Source organism: Zosterops lateralis, assembly GCF_965231275.1.
Source record: "Zosterops lateralis genome assembly, chromosome: Z".
In the NCBI taxonomy this organism is placed as follows: Eukaryota; Metazoa; Chordata; class Aves; order Passeriformes; family Zosteropidae; genus Zosterops; species Zosterops lateralis.
The window spans coordinates 75,605,326-75,621,409 of record NC_139800.1 but is presented as its reverse complement, the minus strand read 5'-3'; the positions used below and the strand labels follow the sequence as shown (position 1 = coordinate 75,621,409).

The following is a 16,084-nucleotide window of genomic DNA, read 5'->3' as shown; positions in this document are numbered from 1 at the left end:
CTCAGCGCGCCCTCAGCGGGCACCGCCGCCATTGGCTGGCGGCGCCTCGGGGCGTCGCGATTGGCCGGTGCGGCCGGCGAGGGGAGGGACGGACGGGCGGACGCGGCGCTGATTGGCTGGCGCGGCACAGCCGGAAGTGGCGGCGCGGGAGGTAGGTCGGGCCCCGGCACGGGCGGGACTGAGGGCGGCGGCGGGGGGAGGGAAGGGTGGCTGCGTCCCTGTGCAGGGACAGCCGGGAACACCGGGAATACCGGGATCAGCCCTTCACTGACTCCTCACCGGGACTGAGGGGAGCTGGGCGGGGGGAAGGGTGGCCGTGTCCCGGTGTGGGGGCAGCCGGGAAAACCGGCATCAGCCCCGCACCGGGACTGAGGGGAGCGAGGGTGGGCCCCGACCGCGTCCTGGTGTGGGAACAACCGGGACAACCAGGATTTACCGGGATTTACCGGGATCACCCCTTCCTTCACTGACCCGGCCATGGCAGCCACGTGTCTTTAGTGAGACGCAAAAAAAGAAAAACCAAACTCAAACCAAAAAACAGCCCAACAAACAAAACTCCTTGGTTCTTTTGATGTGTTTTTGGTCGGTTTTTTTCCCGTTGTTCGTTGATACTCGGCTCCCAGCGGGTGGCGGAGAGGGGAGGGGGTGTTGCTCTCGTGTCCCTGGTTACTGAAGCCTTAATAACATAAAGAACGCCTTAATTAGGCTATTTCTTAATTCGGGCCCTCTTACTGTTATTTTGTAGGGAGAATCCAGACCGTTTCCCCGGGTCTGTTGTGTTTCGGTTCCTGTGCTACTTTATCTCCTTTTAGAGCTTTTCATCTTCTTTTCTGTAGCTGCACCTGCCCAAGAATTTCCAACTTTACTTTTTTTTCCCTCCAGGAGACTTTTTTTGGTTTTGTGTGTTTGTTTGTTTTACTGAATAACCTTTGGTGCTGTGAGAGCTGAGTGAAGTGAGTTCCGTGGAAGAACTTCACGGGGATGACTTTGTGTTCAGGTGCCTGAGTGTTGCTGTCACAACAAACACCTGGAGTTTTATTAGGAGCCTGTTCCTCCTTACAAACGTGGTTTTAAAAGCATCACCCCTTCCCGAAGTGATGGTTTTGAGGTCTGGGTTATTCTTTGTTGTTTCAGCACCAAATTTGTGCTCATCTGCTGAGCGTGGGAGAGATTTTTGCTTTTTCCTTTGGCGAGGGGAAGCAGATTTTTTTCTCTCTAAAATGATACTTTGAGGTAATATTTTGTAGGGGCATCCGTGGATGGCAGGGAGAAGGAACTCTGCAGACCTGAAGTATTCTAGAAACATGTGGTTTTATTGCAAGGGTCGTGGGTAAAGAGGGCCTGCCTTCAGCCACCAGCCTCGGCTGAAGGGAAGCCCCAGAGAGAAAGAGAGAGAGAGAGGGTATGAGGTGAGGGAGGTAAAAAAGCTAAGAGGGGTAAGAGAGAGGTAAGAGCAAGAGAGAGGTCAGAGTAAGAGCGGTAAGAGAGAGCACCTTATTACAACACATTGTATCTCCTTTTGTGTTGAATATTCTAATTTACAGTGACCAAACCGAACGAGATACAAAGCCTACAAACTTTGCATGCAGCCTATGAGAACTACTATATTACCATATCATCCTATATTCTAAACTCTAAAGACTACTTTCTTATCTACCTTTACCCTGATGCCTTGGCAGGGTGGAGAGGGGCTACATCCTTGGGTCCTTTTGTTTTCTGTCCTTCAGCCTGACTCCAGCTAATCACTGTCTTCCTGCCTGCCATGATCACATCTCAAAGCTGGCCTTCATTTCTATTTCACTCACAGGTTTTACATCTCCAATATTTCTTACCAGGCAGTCATATCCATAAGCCCTTCCTGTCCCATCTTTCCCAACAATATTTGACATACCTGTGCAGCTGCTGTGGGAGGCTGTGGGTTGATGTGCATGTATAAAATGTATTTAATCCCATGGAGCTGAGGCAGTGATCTACTGAAGCAGAGAACTTTGAGTGAGACCTACACAATCCACTTACAATGCTGTTCATGTCTTCTATGGAGCAACTTCCTTAGCAGCAGTACATTTGGTCACCGTAATTGACAGATTACTGTGAAATTGTGGTTTCAGATTCACAATCACCAAAATGTACCTGGGATGTTACCAGCATCCCAGGAGAGGTAGAGTTTGAGGTGGGTTCTCTCATACAACTGTTTTTTCTGTCCTGTGGACTTCAGGCACTGTGTTGTTTCAGGATTTGTTCTGAATTATTCTCTAGATTGTTCAGTGATAATAAAGGTTTGTTCAGTTGCAGATTTATCCATCTGTGTAACAGATAGTCAGCACTTGCTGTGTGCTCATTTTCTCACAACATGTTCATACATTTTATTCCTGTTACTGAATTACATTCACTGGATTGGTTTCTTTTCATCACATGTCAAGGTTTTGGATTAAAAAAAATCATTAAGTGCATAAAGACAGTTCTAAAATTTGCCTTATTACCTACAATAGCTTCACTTTGAAGTATTTGAATGAAGTTACATTAAAGTATGTTTGTAAAGAGAAATAAGCTGTTAATATAATCACTGACCAGTACAGCCACTCATGGTCAACATGGCTGAAGACTTTAAAGGCAATAGTACTTCTGCATATTTTTTAATGTGTGTCAGGGATAGAAAGCAAAAACTGGGTTGTTTTGCCTGCTTGGACACTCTCTTCTATATGCTCAGTGTGAATTAGAAACACAGATTAAAAATATTCAGTAGTGTCTGGGGAGACTCCAGCTGTCAGTCCTTGTTCACACCATAGCCAAGCCTGCTTTCAGGTGGTCATCTGGCTTCCTCTAGTGTGGTTTTGTTTTCAAACATCCCCTTTTATGATAGATTTATTATTTTTTTTTTCTACTTTGATAGTTGCTGGCGAGCTCCTACCTCAAACCCATTGCAGAATTTTGAAATTTCTTTTTACCCTAGATGTTTAATTTCCAAGTGAAGTTTCCAACAGTCTCAGCTATTCAAAAGGGACTTTTACTCATCATGTGCTGTATTAAAATGATTTCAGGTGAATAATTTGGTGTGGTGGGGAAAATGCCATTTAAAGATTTTGTGGCATAATTTAAAAGATTGGTGCACCTAGCCTGGAAGTGTTTTCTGGAATACAGCTGTGATAGGCACGGGATATTGACTGGAAGGAATATCAGCTTTCAGATGGTGGTGTTCCAGTTTCCCTTGTACTTTTTTTCCCTCCTAATTAATATCTTGTCATGGAAAAGCAGCTCTGAGGAGCTGGGACAGCCTAGTTGGTATTGTCTGCAGGAATGGGCTGGGTAGGCACCACTTGTGTCGTGAAAAGCAAAAAATAAATCTTAAGTTTAAACAACTACATTGATCTACATAGCAATATTCAGATATTTAAATAAAAACTTAGGATGAATACTGTTTTTTTTGTTGCTGTTAGGTCTCTTAAGAGGAGGGTTCATGGTCCTGGCTGTATTTCCTAGTGCTGAGAAATATTTTAGTGGTGAAAGGCTTACCTGCTGTTGAGTAGTAGAGCACACCAAGGAATTTGTGTCTGTAATGAAAGGTAAAAGAAAGTTTAACTTCTAGGTTGTTTCCAGACGCAGGAAGAATTACCACAAAACAATAACAATTGCATGTGGAAGCCTTGGTTTTTATCTTCTATGTGTTTTACCTTTCATGAGGAGGAGAATTGGAGGAGATGGTTTTAAAAATATCACAGGTGGGTGACTGATGTGACAGGTACATCTGTATAAATAGGTTTTTGTGCTTAATACATCCATGTATATGAGGTGGGAAAAACATTTGAAAATAAGCTTTATGTGCAGTCAGGGTTTTTTTGAGAAAAGCTGGTTTGAGTGACTGGCAAAAAGCTGATAATGCTTTTCTTTGTCCTCTCCCTGGTGCCCACATCTGTTGTTCCCAGTATCTTCAAACACAGGCATGAATGCTTATAAACTTACTTGCATTTTTGCTACTGCTACAAATTTGCTCTGCTCCCTGCCTGGAGTAAAGAGGTGGTCGAACACGAGGAGTGTGCATTTTGTGCATTTTGCAGGCAAACCTGTCGTGGGTAGGTGATGTTCTGTGTGCTGACCGTGGTAATTAGAGTGTGGTATTTTGTTTGCTAAAACTGTTTCAAAGGAAAACAAAAACAAAAACAAAAACAAAACCAAAACCAAAAAACAACCACAACCCTCCCCCCAAAAAAAACCCAAAAAAACAAGAAAAAGAAAATCAAAACAAAACAAAAAAGCCACAAAAACAATCAAACCAAACACCAACACCCAGCCCCCAAAGAAAAAAAAAAAAAAAAAAAACCCAAACAAAAAAACTCCAAAAACCAAATCCCTATCTATATTTAAGTTTGGCTCCTCTTTCTCTTCATTTCTCTGCTTCTGCCTGTCACCTACCAGAAGTGCATATGATGTTCACTGTAGTAGGATGGATCACAATAGCTGTGAAATGATTGGAGTTTGCAGCTGTTCTGAGCAGGAATGAACCTCATTCTTCACGTCAGGCTTTAGCCTGGTATTTTAACCTTGCATTTAATAGAAAGTTACTGCACAGGGTGGTGTGTGCTGGGGACTGTTCCTACAGCAGTGGGAATTCCTGCAACTTAAAATTTCTGTTTTTTGTGGCAGATTTCATGTGCATACAACGGATGGGCTGATGCAAACGGTGTTCCATCACTTAGCAAGGTACTCCAGATTGTAAAAACATCCAAGGTGTGATGGCCTTGCTGTAGAAATAGTGATGCTGTGCCTGACACAGGTGACCTCAGTGCCTCTCCTGACACAGACAATCCCTGCTACTGGTGTGTTACAGATAATCCCAGCAACACTGGATGTCTTTACAATGCTCTGTTTTGATCAAACCCCATCCATTTCAGTATGGATGAGAAAATTTAAGGTGGTTTTCTATGCTGCATGTTGGCTTCATTAAAGCAATATAGCAAATATTTGTGCTACGTGCTGGTGGGTGTGCCACGGGCCTTGCAGGGTCACTTGCTGTTTTGTCTCAATGCCTGTTTCTGATGTCCTCATTATCTTGCAGTGCCACTTGAGGATGAGAAATTTTAATCCCTAACTCTTGTCACCTAGGGTTTAACGGGAGGTGGAGAATGTTTTTCAGGGGTTATGTTAGAGCTCAGGAGCCCCAGATGAAAAAGCAGCACACGTCCTTGAGTAAGTGGAACCACCCTGAGCTGAGGGTGAAATTTTCAAGGACTCAAAACCATTATCTGATTCTTCAAGGTTAGTAGGATGCAGCTGTGATTTCTTCACTGTTATATTTGGCAGACACGTACTATAGTGCTTGCTGATGTTGTGGGGAAAACATAAAATAACGTGCATAAATTCTGAACCAGCAGCACTAAATAAGCAGGATTCCAATTTAGACAGCTGTTGTAATATAACATTAAATGGTTCTTGAAATTATTTATTTTTCCACCAAAATGAATCTTTTCTCTAGTCGTATCCATGACTTGAGCTGTGTCCCTTTCCTGGGTTAGGAAACTATGGCCTTCATCTCCTGCTCTTTGTAATCAAAGTCTTGTGGATCTTAGTCTTCCCCACATCCTTTTCATCTATATGTGAGATGGAAAAAAGGGAAAGGTGGCAAAAATCTCCTGTGAATTTGAAGATTATTAATAGGACATATTATCAGATAATGTAAATGGTAAGGACTGCTGTCCAAGATATGTCAAGGTACAAAAGACTCCCTGAATTATGTATGGTGCCATGTTGACACAAGCTAAGGCAAAATTTAGGAGATAATTACTAAACAAATTACTGTTGTTTGCTAATCTAACACAGTGAAATCTGATCAACACAAAAGAACATATTTTACAGGGAAGATTCCAAGTTGGAAAAAAAAATAGTTAAGTGTGTGCCTTGAGCAAGGGCCTCTGGTGCTGCTGCTTTCTAAGGTGTGCTGGTGATTTCACAGAACATTTTTTGATTAAATTGTCCAAATTATCAAAGCTTGAAAAAGCACTGGAATATTTCTGCATCTGCTCTGCAAACTATTAGGTGGCTTTTCTGGGAAGGGGTGTCCTCCAGCAGAGCAGACAGCTAGAGCACAGATTGTAAAGTAAACAGGAAAAAAAAGGGAGACTGATCTGATGTGCCTTTTAAGAGTGCAGAGACTGAGAACTTTTGTGCCCTTGATCTAGACATCAGCCAAATTGCTTGCTATCTTGGGACAGAAAAATTAATGCAACCAGAGGAAGAGTGAGGCTGTCTAGCCTATCACAGGCTGCATTTGTGTTGTTTTTTTTTTTTTTTTTAGTAAATGATTCAAATGATTATGAAAGGGATTGTTTGTTTACAGGTCTACAAAGGGGTCTTAGAGGCCCCCCTTTTCAGCAGAGAAGGAGGACAGGAAAGAGAGAGCCTGGGGCTTTCCAAAGGCTGTCAGCTGTGTTAGGCTTGGGGCGAAACCTCACAAAATCCTGGGGAGATTTGTGCTGGTCGAGCCAAGCAGGGAAGCATCAGACTCTGGTGTGGAGGGTTATATTAAAATTAAATTACTCCAGCTGAGAATATGAACCTTAATTTTCAGAGTCCAGCATGCAGCAGCCACAGATCAGGAGATGGGGCAGAAATGTTAATTTCTCTGGAAGCTGACATGGAGGATAATTGCTTAAGGAAGCAAGAGGCAGAGAACTAGCTGAAGCATTCTTTTGTGTCTTGGAAATACACCTACTTGAGTAATGTTTTGTGGTCTCCTGAAGGCAGTATTAGAGTGAAGTGTTTTCTTCCTTTCATTGGCCAGAGAAGTCTGTATATGAAAAATGTACCTTGTATTTTATATTTTTTTACTCTTGTCTGTTGCAGTTTTTTATTAACCCTGACTATCCTAAAACCAGATATTTTTCTTTTACGTAGAGAGGTAGAGGAGGATTTTTTTTGGTATATAGTCTTAATTTGAGGTTCACCTATTGAGTTTGATACTTCTGACAGAGCAAAATAAATAAGGGCATCTGTAGCACTGAGAGAGAGATAAATGCAGTAGCAGGTTCTTTATCTAAAACTGCACTGGAACACGTTGTTGGAGCTGTGGAAAAGTGACTCCTGTGCTTAAAGGCTCTTTTTAATGCTCACGTACCTCCATTATATCAGGGCCATTGTGTTTGTTCACTGTTGCATTTCAGGTAGTGATGTAGTTAGGAGCCAGAAACACGAAGGTGCTGTGCCCCCCAACATAAAATGAGACTTGTTTATAAAATATTTATGCCTTCTGTGTTGTTTCTGTGCCCCACTCCCCATTTTTTATGTCGTCATTAACTTACCTGGGAAATAACAATTGACATCCTTAACAGAGCAGCATGAGACCTCTGTGGTGTTTCACATCTCTGCTTTGTCGTAATTTGCATTTTAAGATCTCAGACTTGTGTCTGACTGGTTCAGTGCCAAAGCAGTTTTGTGCTGCACTTTACTAATGAGTACTTAATTGCCCTCTCAGCTCAAGTCCCAGTGGTATTTTTGCACTGGTGTGCCCCTGCTGTGCCCTCCTCTCAGCCTGCAGGTTTCTTTTCACTCCCGTGCAAGCATTCTTTAGGAGCTGTAAAGGAACACTAATACTGAAAAGCTGTTTTCCTGGAGTAGACCCCCTGCTTGGCATCAAGTGTCTTGGGTAACAGTTAAATTTTTGAGTAGGGTTTTGTTGTTCTGTTGTGGTGGTGTTGTTTTTTTTTTTTTTTTTTTGGTTTTTTTTTGGTTTTTTTTTTTTCAGTCCATTATGAAGACTAACCTCGCCCCCCCAAAAGAAACCCCAACAACAACAACAACAATAACAACAACAAAAAAACCCAAAAACAACAACAAAAAACCCAAACAAAAGCCAAAACACCAAAACAACAACAACAAAAACCAAAAAACAAACCCAAACCAAACAAAAAAAACCCTCAAATGAAGGAAAGAGTCATGAAAGTTGCTTAGAAAAGCAGTGAGCTTATGAGTCTTGAGAGGCTTTTTTTTTTTTTAAATGTACTCAACTTGTGATGTAAAAAGTACAAGTGACTCCTGTGAAGCTCTTTGTGCCCTTTTTCCTTTCCAAATGCGGTTTGTAGACATGGTGCTGATTGAGCACAAACCAGTAGATTTATCAGGAATTTCTGGTGGAACTGTGTCCTTGCTTATTTTAGCTCTCTCTCTGGGTTTTTTTTTTTTTTTTTTTTTTTTTTTTTTAAGATCTGTTTGATTGCTCAGAGCTTGGTGAGGTCATGGGATTTGTGTCCCTTGTCCCCTCCTTGCTAAAATACTGGTGCACGTCGTGATGGGGACTGGTGCTCCTGCCTTGCTTTGGTTTTTCAGATGTGGATTATCACAAAGGCTGAGCCAAACCCGTGCTGAACGTGTGCCCATGTGTGGAAACAGCTGAAATTGGTGCTCAGTATGTGTCTCTTTGCCTTATCTTCAAACTCAGCCTAATCCATCAGCAGAGTAATTAATGTTCAATGCCAAGTAATAAAGCTGGATAAAGAGCTGCAAAATTGAAATTTAGCCGCATTGAAAGTGAATGTCTCAGTTCCTTGTGAATGTCTTGTGAATTCTTTTTCTGTGAGAGCCAGGCGAAGCAAAATGAATTACAATTTTTAAATTAATAAATTTAAGCCGTGTGAGCTCTTTGTTTTCAGGGTGTTTAGTGTTGCATTTTCTAATAGATAAATAGCAGATGGGAAGAAAAAACATAATAAAACTTCAGTTAAGTGAAGACTGGGTCATGCAGGAATTTTCTTCAAAGAAAATGCCTGAGGAAACTGTTTAGTAAGATAAAGCAATTTTGAGCCTAGGTCTATTTTTTATTATTAATTTGACAGGAACGGGAAATTAAAATAATCCATCTCTTTGAAAAGTCTTGGGTGTAGAGGTGGGAGGAGAGAAAGATATGTAAGCCTTCATATTTATACCTGCCCTTGTCCCGCTGAAGTGGCAACATTTTGTGAAACTTGTTTTTCCAGGTTACTGGGCTCAATTTTTCAAAACTCCTCAGAAAATCCTACATACAGAATTACATCCATCCATATCTACCTGATATCTACTCCATATCTACTGATTTCTTTGTTTCATTTATCTTTGCTTCAGACCGGGTACTCTTGCCTACAGATCTCTTATGGATTCGACACTACTGAATTTATGTGACTTTAAAGTTTAAAAAGAAAATAGAGGGGGAAAAAGAGCAAAGAAAAAGGATTTTAGCGGAATCCATTGCTCAGTGATGTTAATTGAGACATTGAAGAAACACGTCAGAGTGGAATTGTGATAGGTCTGTGTGGGGACTAAAAAGTAGAAAAGAAAGGAAATCTGTGCGACAGATTTGTGTTGAATATCCTGATAATATTTAATCCTAAAGAAGGCAGTGTTTTGGAAAACAGATGATACCTCAGCCAGACTACATTGTTATCCAAATATACATCAAAAAGACATATGCATTGGGGTATTTTTGGATGGACGAAGGGTGATTAAAACATGCTGCTTTTTTTCTTCCCTTTCCCCAAAAATTTCTTCAACTTTACTATTCTCACATGGATAATACTAAGGTACTGAAAACTGCAGAGATGCTTTAAAAAATATGACTAAGAAACTTGGAATTCCCAAATCTTTGTTCTTACTGACTGTATACATTGGGCTCAAAGGTGGTGTCTGGCACAACTTCCTTTTCCTGTTTTTTATCTGCAAAACATACAGCAATTTTAGTGCTGTCTTTTCAGAGAAATTATGTGGAAAATGGTATATATTTAGAATGTGTGTCTTTTTTTAAATTTTTTTTGAGAAGAGAGTGAATTATTTTTCTTAATAAATATCTTGTGGTTTTCAAGCAAAGGCACTGTGCCACCACTTGCTTTGGTAGGACCTTGGAAAGCCAGGGTGTCCTGCTGCCAAGTTAAGAGTTGTAAAGTATTTGTTGGGACTTGCATCTTCCAGAAGCAGCAGAGAAAAGGGAGTCTGGGTCTCTGAGACACGCCTTGCTGACTTTTCATCCCAGATCTATGCTCTGGAGGCTGGGCTGGTTGTTGCCTTTGATCTTTGCTCCCTTTCACATTTTGAAGTAACTTTTTGTTACTTCACTACTAAAATTCACTTTTTCATCAGGAAACATGACAGTTGCATGACTTTTTTTTTCTAATATTTGATTTTTTTATTATTATTATTTTCAGGTTTCTAACATTCAGTCAGTGTAACCTGGCTTGTCCATGCATCTTGGAAAGTGAGGTTTTGACAGTGTGACTGTTAGTTTTGGGAATAGTTTTGGGAAGAATTGTTACAAAAAGGATGAGAAAGAAGAGTTCATCCCTTTTATAAATCTGTCTGCCTACTCCCTTACTTGCTAGTATATACTGGTATAATTGCCCACTTTGGTGTTTATTTTAATACATTGAAGGCCTTTTTTTTTTTTTTTTTTTTTTTTTTTTTTTTTTTTTTTTTAACCTTATTATAGCTTAATGTAGATGGTTGTAAGTGAGCTTGGCAAGGGTGGATGCCTGCAGTGGGTAGTGGGTTAGGCCTGAGACTTCAAGGGGATGAAAGACACCAGGGTGGGCTTTGCCTCCAGGCTACAATTAAGATCAAGGCTTGTTAGTAAGATTCCTACTATAAAGGTTGTTGACTGTCTGCTTCCTTCTGTTTCTCCTCATTTTTCAGCTGGTGACTGTAGTAAATAAGCCTGACAAGGGTTGTTCCTTATCGTGTAGTCCAGATCTTCTGTGGCAAATCTTTCATATCCTATTGTCCCATGGAGCCTGACAAGCTCAGAACTAATTTGTTTTTGTTTTTTTTGGTTTGGGGTTTCTTCTTTTTTTTGGGGGGGGACAGACAATTGCACAAAAAGCATGTGCATGTTTCCAATCGTTCTGTGGCTGCCATGAAGCAGTGGGAAGGCAGCAGTGCAAATGTGAGCCATGTGAGCCTTGGCTCTGCAGTTGGGCCCAGGATCTCCTGATCAAATGTTGCCATGGAGTGGTGATTTTCTTAAATGGCCCACTTGCCCCTCTGCACGAAGTTAGAAAATCGTTCAATCCCTTCTTCATATCCAAGTGCTAATTTTTGGTTCATTTCTTTTTTCTCCAAGGCAAAATTGCATTATTGGCAAAATTGTATCCCGTGTGCTTTTAATACAGAGAAAAGTTAAACAAAAGAATGACTAAATAATATTTAGGATGCATGTAATAAAAAAATGTTTTAGCCCCCTAAATTGCATTAGGGAACAAAGGTCTTTTATTTATTTTTTTTTCTTCTTTGGCTTTCAGATTTATCTGTAAGTTCCATGTGAAGGTTATTATTGAATCATTCTTCAATGTCAAACAAGTATTGTGGCCAGAGGAGTGGGAGGATTATTGTGAGATGCAAGAGGAAAGATGCTGTGTTATTTGTCTTCATGTTTGTTGGCCCAGTCATGTTCTTCCAAAAAGAAATGAGAAAAGAGGAAGTCCCTATAGGATCAGTAGTAGTTCTAAGATTAATGGAGTGAGAGTTGAGGTTTTTGTCAGGTATTTTAATGTTCTTGCTCCTGAAGTATTGGAGTTAATGGAATTTTAAATTAACACTAGAGAATATCAATTTGTATGAAATATATCACTGGAAATATGCATAAATACAGGCATTATCTTATTTCCTTCTGTTAGAAAATGTGGTAATAGCTAGTTTTAATCTTTAAAAGCAATCTTGAGCTCTTCTTGACTGGTTTAAATCTCCAATTATCCACTTATGAGTACATGTAGCATCTCCTGAATAGTACCTCTTCTCTGATTATGAATTTACTGTTAACTTTCTTCTGATTATTAGGTTATGATCTGTAGTTTGGGCAGTGTCAGAGGGAACCAAACGGTAGACTTCAACAGCAGTGTGTGGTCCTCTATTCTGAACTCCCTGTGGATAGCTCCCATTTTTCCTCAGCAAGAAAGCACTTAGGGTAATTGCTCCATTTCAAAGACATAGTAGCTCTTTCTGGTCTGTAAGTAGCCTTCCAAGCATAGCTGCTGAGGTTTGGAACACCTGCAGCCCAATCAATTTGGGGAAAAAAAAAAAAAAAAAAAAAAAAGCGTCATTAGTCTGCATGGAGGGGAAAAAAAATGAAGTGCTGAAGTTCAGAGTATTATCAATGATGCTGTGTTGGAGCAGTCTGAAAGATTTGGCTTTTGGTCTATGGCTGGTGCTATCCAAAACAAGATATAAAATTCTTTGTGGGCCCATTTTAAGAGTGTCTTGTTCATTCAGAAGGGCCTGTGTGTTCTGTTTGTTCCCAGGGCAGAGGCACCAGCCAACAGCTGATTCCTCCTCAGAGGGAAACATTGCCTAATGGTGGTCACAGGAGCCAAAGACCACAGGGACAAAGTGCTAAAGATAAACAGCTCAATCCCCGACTGTTCAAAGGCCTCAATAAAGCCTCTGATTTACACATTTGGGGTGGGACTCTGCTGTCCCCACCTGCAGGCTGGCCCCAGGGCCCTGGGGTGGAGAGGTGCTGGTGTGTGTGACCCCCTGTGCCCCCCAGGGATGAAACATTCCCTCTCTGTGGCCCCAATCCCAAAGATTCTCTGCAGCTTTGCTTTGTCAAAGCCGGGGGAAGGAAGAAAGAACCCACTGCTCTCATTTTATGGAGGTGGTGAATGGGAAGAGCCCACAGGGGCTGGATGCTGAATGGCACTTGAGGGTGCTCCTCTGCTCTGATGGACTCAAAGGGTCTTTTTAGGCTGCCATAATGAGAGGCTGGTTCCAGTAATTTGGGTAGCAATAAAAATACAGTCTGCTTTTATGCACTGATTTTATTTTATTTTGTTTTAGCAGGCTTCACCAACAGCTGTACTGTTAAATAGTGACACTCCAAAAATTCAGGGGGCTGTTTTAACCTTTCTGAGCATTAACACAGTTCCTGCCTTTCCATGCCATAGATGAAAGTCAAAATAACTCTCAAGGTTTCACTGCTCCTTTATATTTGTGTCTTTCTTTCATACTGAAATTTTTACCTGGCAGAAGTATTTGATCTCTGAAGGATCATATAAGCTTCACATGTTGGAAACTGATGGGGTGAGGAATTTAGTGAGCAGGTGAGTGCATTGGGCAGGTTAGTTGTGAGGAGATTGTTTCATTTCACCTCTTAAAATACAGAGCAATACATCTAATTTTGGAAATAGTGCTGTACATCTGTTATTAAGATTTGCCTTTAGAGTGAATGAAATGCATACAGTCACCTTATAGTGAATGAATAAGGAATATGCCCTCATTTATTGTCTGTATTTTTAGTTTCTTTAATAGTAACTGCTGGTTGTTAAATAAGTAGGGAATTCCTTTGGTAATTTTTGCTATATTCATGCTTGAACTGTGTGTGGTTTATTAATTTACTGAACATTGCACTCAACTCTGTGATAGAGTTGTATCCTCTGGACATAAAGGGATAAAGCACATAAAAGGGATAAAGGGATCTGGATTTTTAGTTTGTTCTTGTAATTGCTTTGTTTTCAAAAAAGCAGTAAAGTACAATATTACTGTTTGCAGTGATGTTTTTGTGTGCTGTGTAGGTCAGACTAATTTTCGTGGAGGAGTTTTTTTCCTCCTCTTGAAGAGACGCATATAATAGGCATTGTATACAGGCAGGAATCCTTGAGCTAAAGGGTTGGGAGAGTTGAGTGCTTGGAGATGGAGTCTGGCTGAGCTCTGCTTAGAGAGGCAGCTCCTGAATGTGGAGTAGTAAGTAAAATACTCCTTTCAAAAGGCCAGCAAGGACTGTGAAGTAGATGAAAGCTGGGAGAAAAAAGTATCTTCATTTTATGCTTTCTTGGAAAATGCTTCTTTTCAGAGACGCACAGTAAAATGTGGAAAAGCAGGAAACATGTATTTCGCATTTATTCCGAAGTTCAGGGTATTATTCTTGGTTGTGCCTCCTCATAACCTGTTGAGATTGTGTTTTACCGCAGGGTTACCAAGAGTATTGTTTAAACAGAGCTTCCATTTTTAGCTGTGCTACATCAGGGGGATGAAATACTGATGTGTGCATGGGAAACCAGTATCACTGTATCAAATTAATTTAGTCTCAGGCCTCAGAGACCTTGTTAGTGCATCTTTAAATAAATAAACAGATTTCTTTCCTCTGCTACTCTTGACCTCACTTTTTCTGACTGAGGGCTGGCTGACACTTCATATGCTTTACCATTATATAAATAGAAAATCTAATTCTCTTGCTTAGGTGTTTTTTTTTTTTTTTTTTTTTTTTTTTTTTTTTTTTTTTTGTTATAAACAGTCTGGGTTTATAAGAAATCCTCTAGTGCAGGGTTTTTCACTGAATGCTGCTCTACTTTGTGATAAAAATCACATAAACCAGGCAAAACCTTCCTGTTGAACTACACATATAGGAGTCACCTGTACCCCGTGTGCTGTCAGCTACTGTGTTATAGTCTTTAATTGAAGTATTTTTGAAAACAGTGTCTTTCAGAGGACGACTTCTATGAAAATATTTTACTAGAGGCTGCATTTTTCCATAATTAAAAAGAAACAAAAGGGAATCTGGCCAGCAAAGGAGAGTGTGTGCCTGTGTCTTGAGCATGCATTGCTAGTGTTTCCTGCTCTGTGCTCATTACTGACCCATGGCCAGGCAGTTAGTAGCCCCAAATCTTAAAACTGCTTTATTTCTGGAGTCACTATTTGCAAAGGCCTTGTTCCAGCCATCCACCCCCAAATATTTAACTCTTTTGTTCTTGCTTACAGGTGCACAGACACACTGTAGATTTTCTGAAATGGTGAGCTGGTTAGTGATGGAACTAGGAACTTCCTTTCCTTCTCCTTCTCCTTCTCCTTCTCCTTCTCCTTCTCCTTCTCCTTCTCCTTCTCCTTCTCCTTCTCCTTCTCCTTCTCCTTCTCCTTCTCCTTCTCCTTCTCCTTCTCCTTCTCCTTCTCCTTCTCCCTCTCCCTCTCCCTCTCCCTCTCCCTCTCCCTCTCCCTCTCCCTCTCCCTCTCCCTCTCCCTTCTCCCTCTCCCTCTCCCTCTCCCTCTCCCTCTCCCTCTCCCTCTCCCTCTCCCTCTCCTTCTCCTTCTCCTTCTCCTTCTCCTTCTCCTTCTCCTTCTCCTTCTCCTTCTCCTTCTCCTTCTCCTTCTCCTTCTCCTTCTCCTTCTCCTTCTCCTTCTCCTTCTCCTTCTCCTTCTCCTTCTCCTTCTCCTTCTCCTTCTCCTTCTCCTTTCCTTCTCTTTTTATTTTTCAATTTATGTTTTGGTGACTTTTTTGTTTCTGTTGCATTTTCAGGGAATTGAAAGGTGGAATATGACGTCTGTAATAGTAAATGTGGTGGTGGTTTAGCGATGTAAATACTGAAGCTTTATGCTTGAAAACCAATGCTTAAATTCATGTATTCTGCTGCTTTTGAATGCTGTGCACTTATCTGAGCAAGGGAGAGGCACTTTGAAATGCTGTGGGGTGCAGAGTTGAGTGAGGGTCAGGAGCAGTTCAGTCAACTGCAGTTAAAGCTGCTCCTCCTAACCTGAAAACAACAATTTTGGTGAAAGCCAAGGTAGTTATATCTGTATCTAGATTGTTTCTCAATGTCCAGGAGCAAAGAAAGAACTTCCTTCTAATTCTACTTGGAGAACAGAGTCCCCTCAGGGCCTGAACTGATCCTGGTCATGATTATTTACTGCTGTACTTTAGATGGAAACCTCGATAGAGCACTTAATCCCTGCCCAAGCACCTTTGTACTCAGTGCATGTAGTAGAAATGCCTCGTCTGGGTTTTTCCTCCTTTTACATGCTATTTTTAGTCTGTGAGTGAACATGTAGCCTTTTCTCAGTCACTTCACTTTGGTTGTATGCGTATACATGGGATTCCTGTGGAGGTTTTAGGTCAAGCACAGGTTGCCAAGTTGCTTTGCCATAGAGTAAAAATATTCGCTGTAACATCGTATATTTTATTCTCTGCAGAATCCAGTGCTTAAAATATTTTCTTTGGGTTGCTGGCATTTGCTACACCCTCTGCTTTGCTGTGAAGCTTTAGTAGCAGCTTTGACGTGGCAGTCTTCCAGATGAATATTGATTATTTTGAATTATGTTAAATGTTCTGTACTTTGGGTGATAGCAGACCGTGAGTTAAAAACAGAGCCATGGG

General features: G+C 40.9%; 1 protein-coding gene across 4 annotated transcripts in view; it reads left to right on the top strand.

Moving 5' to 3' along the window:
* The first annotated feature begins 3,392 nt into the window (after positions 1-3,392).
* The window catches only part of XRCC4 (X-ray repair cross complementing 4), a 139,763-nt gene continuing 127,071 nt past the window's right edge, over positions 3,393-16,084 (top strand). Inside the window, exons 1-2 of one of the 4 annotated variants that reach the window (XM_083883274.1) lie at positions 3,654-3,716; positions 4,639-4,695. Coding sequence is in view for 1 of the 4 variants with exons in the window: in XM_083883272.1 (XP_083739398.1) it covers positions 3,674-3,716 (43 nt within the window). In the remaining 3 variants the exon portion in view is untranslated. Of the gene's footprint in view, positions 3,717-4,638; positions 4,696-7,648; positions 8,393-14,697; positions 14,730-16,084 lie in introns of those variants that run through there. The other 3 variants (XM_083883273.1, XM_083883272.1, XM_083883275.1) reach the window with 3 other exon arrangements.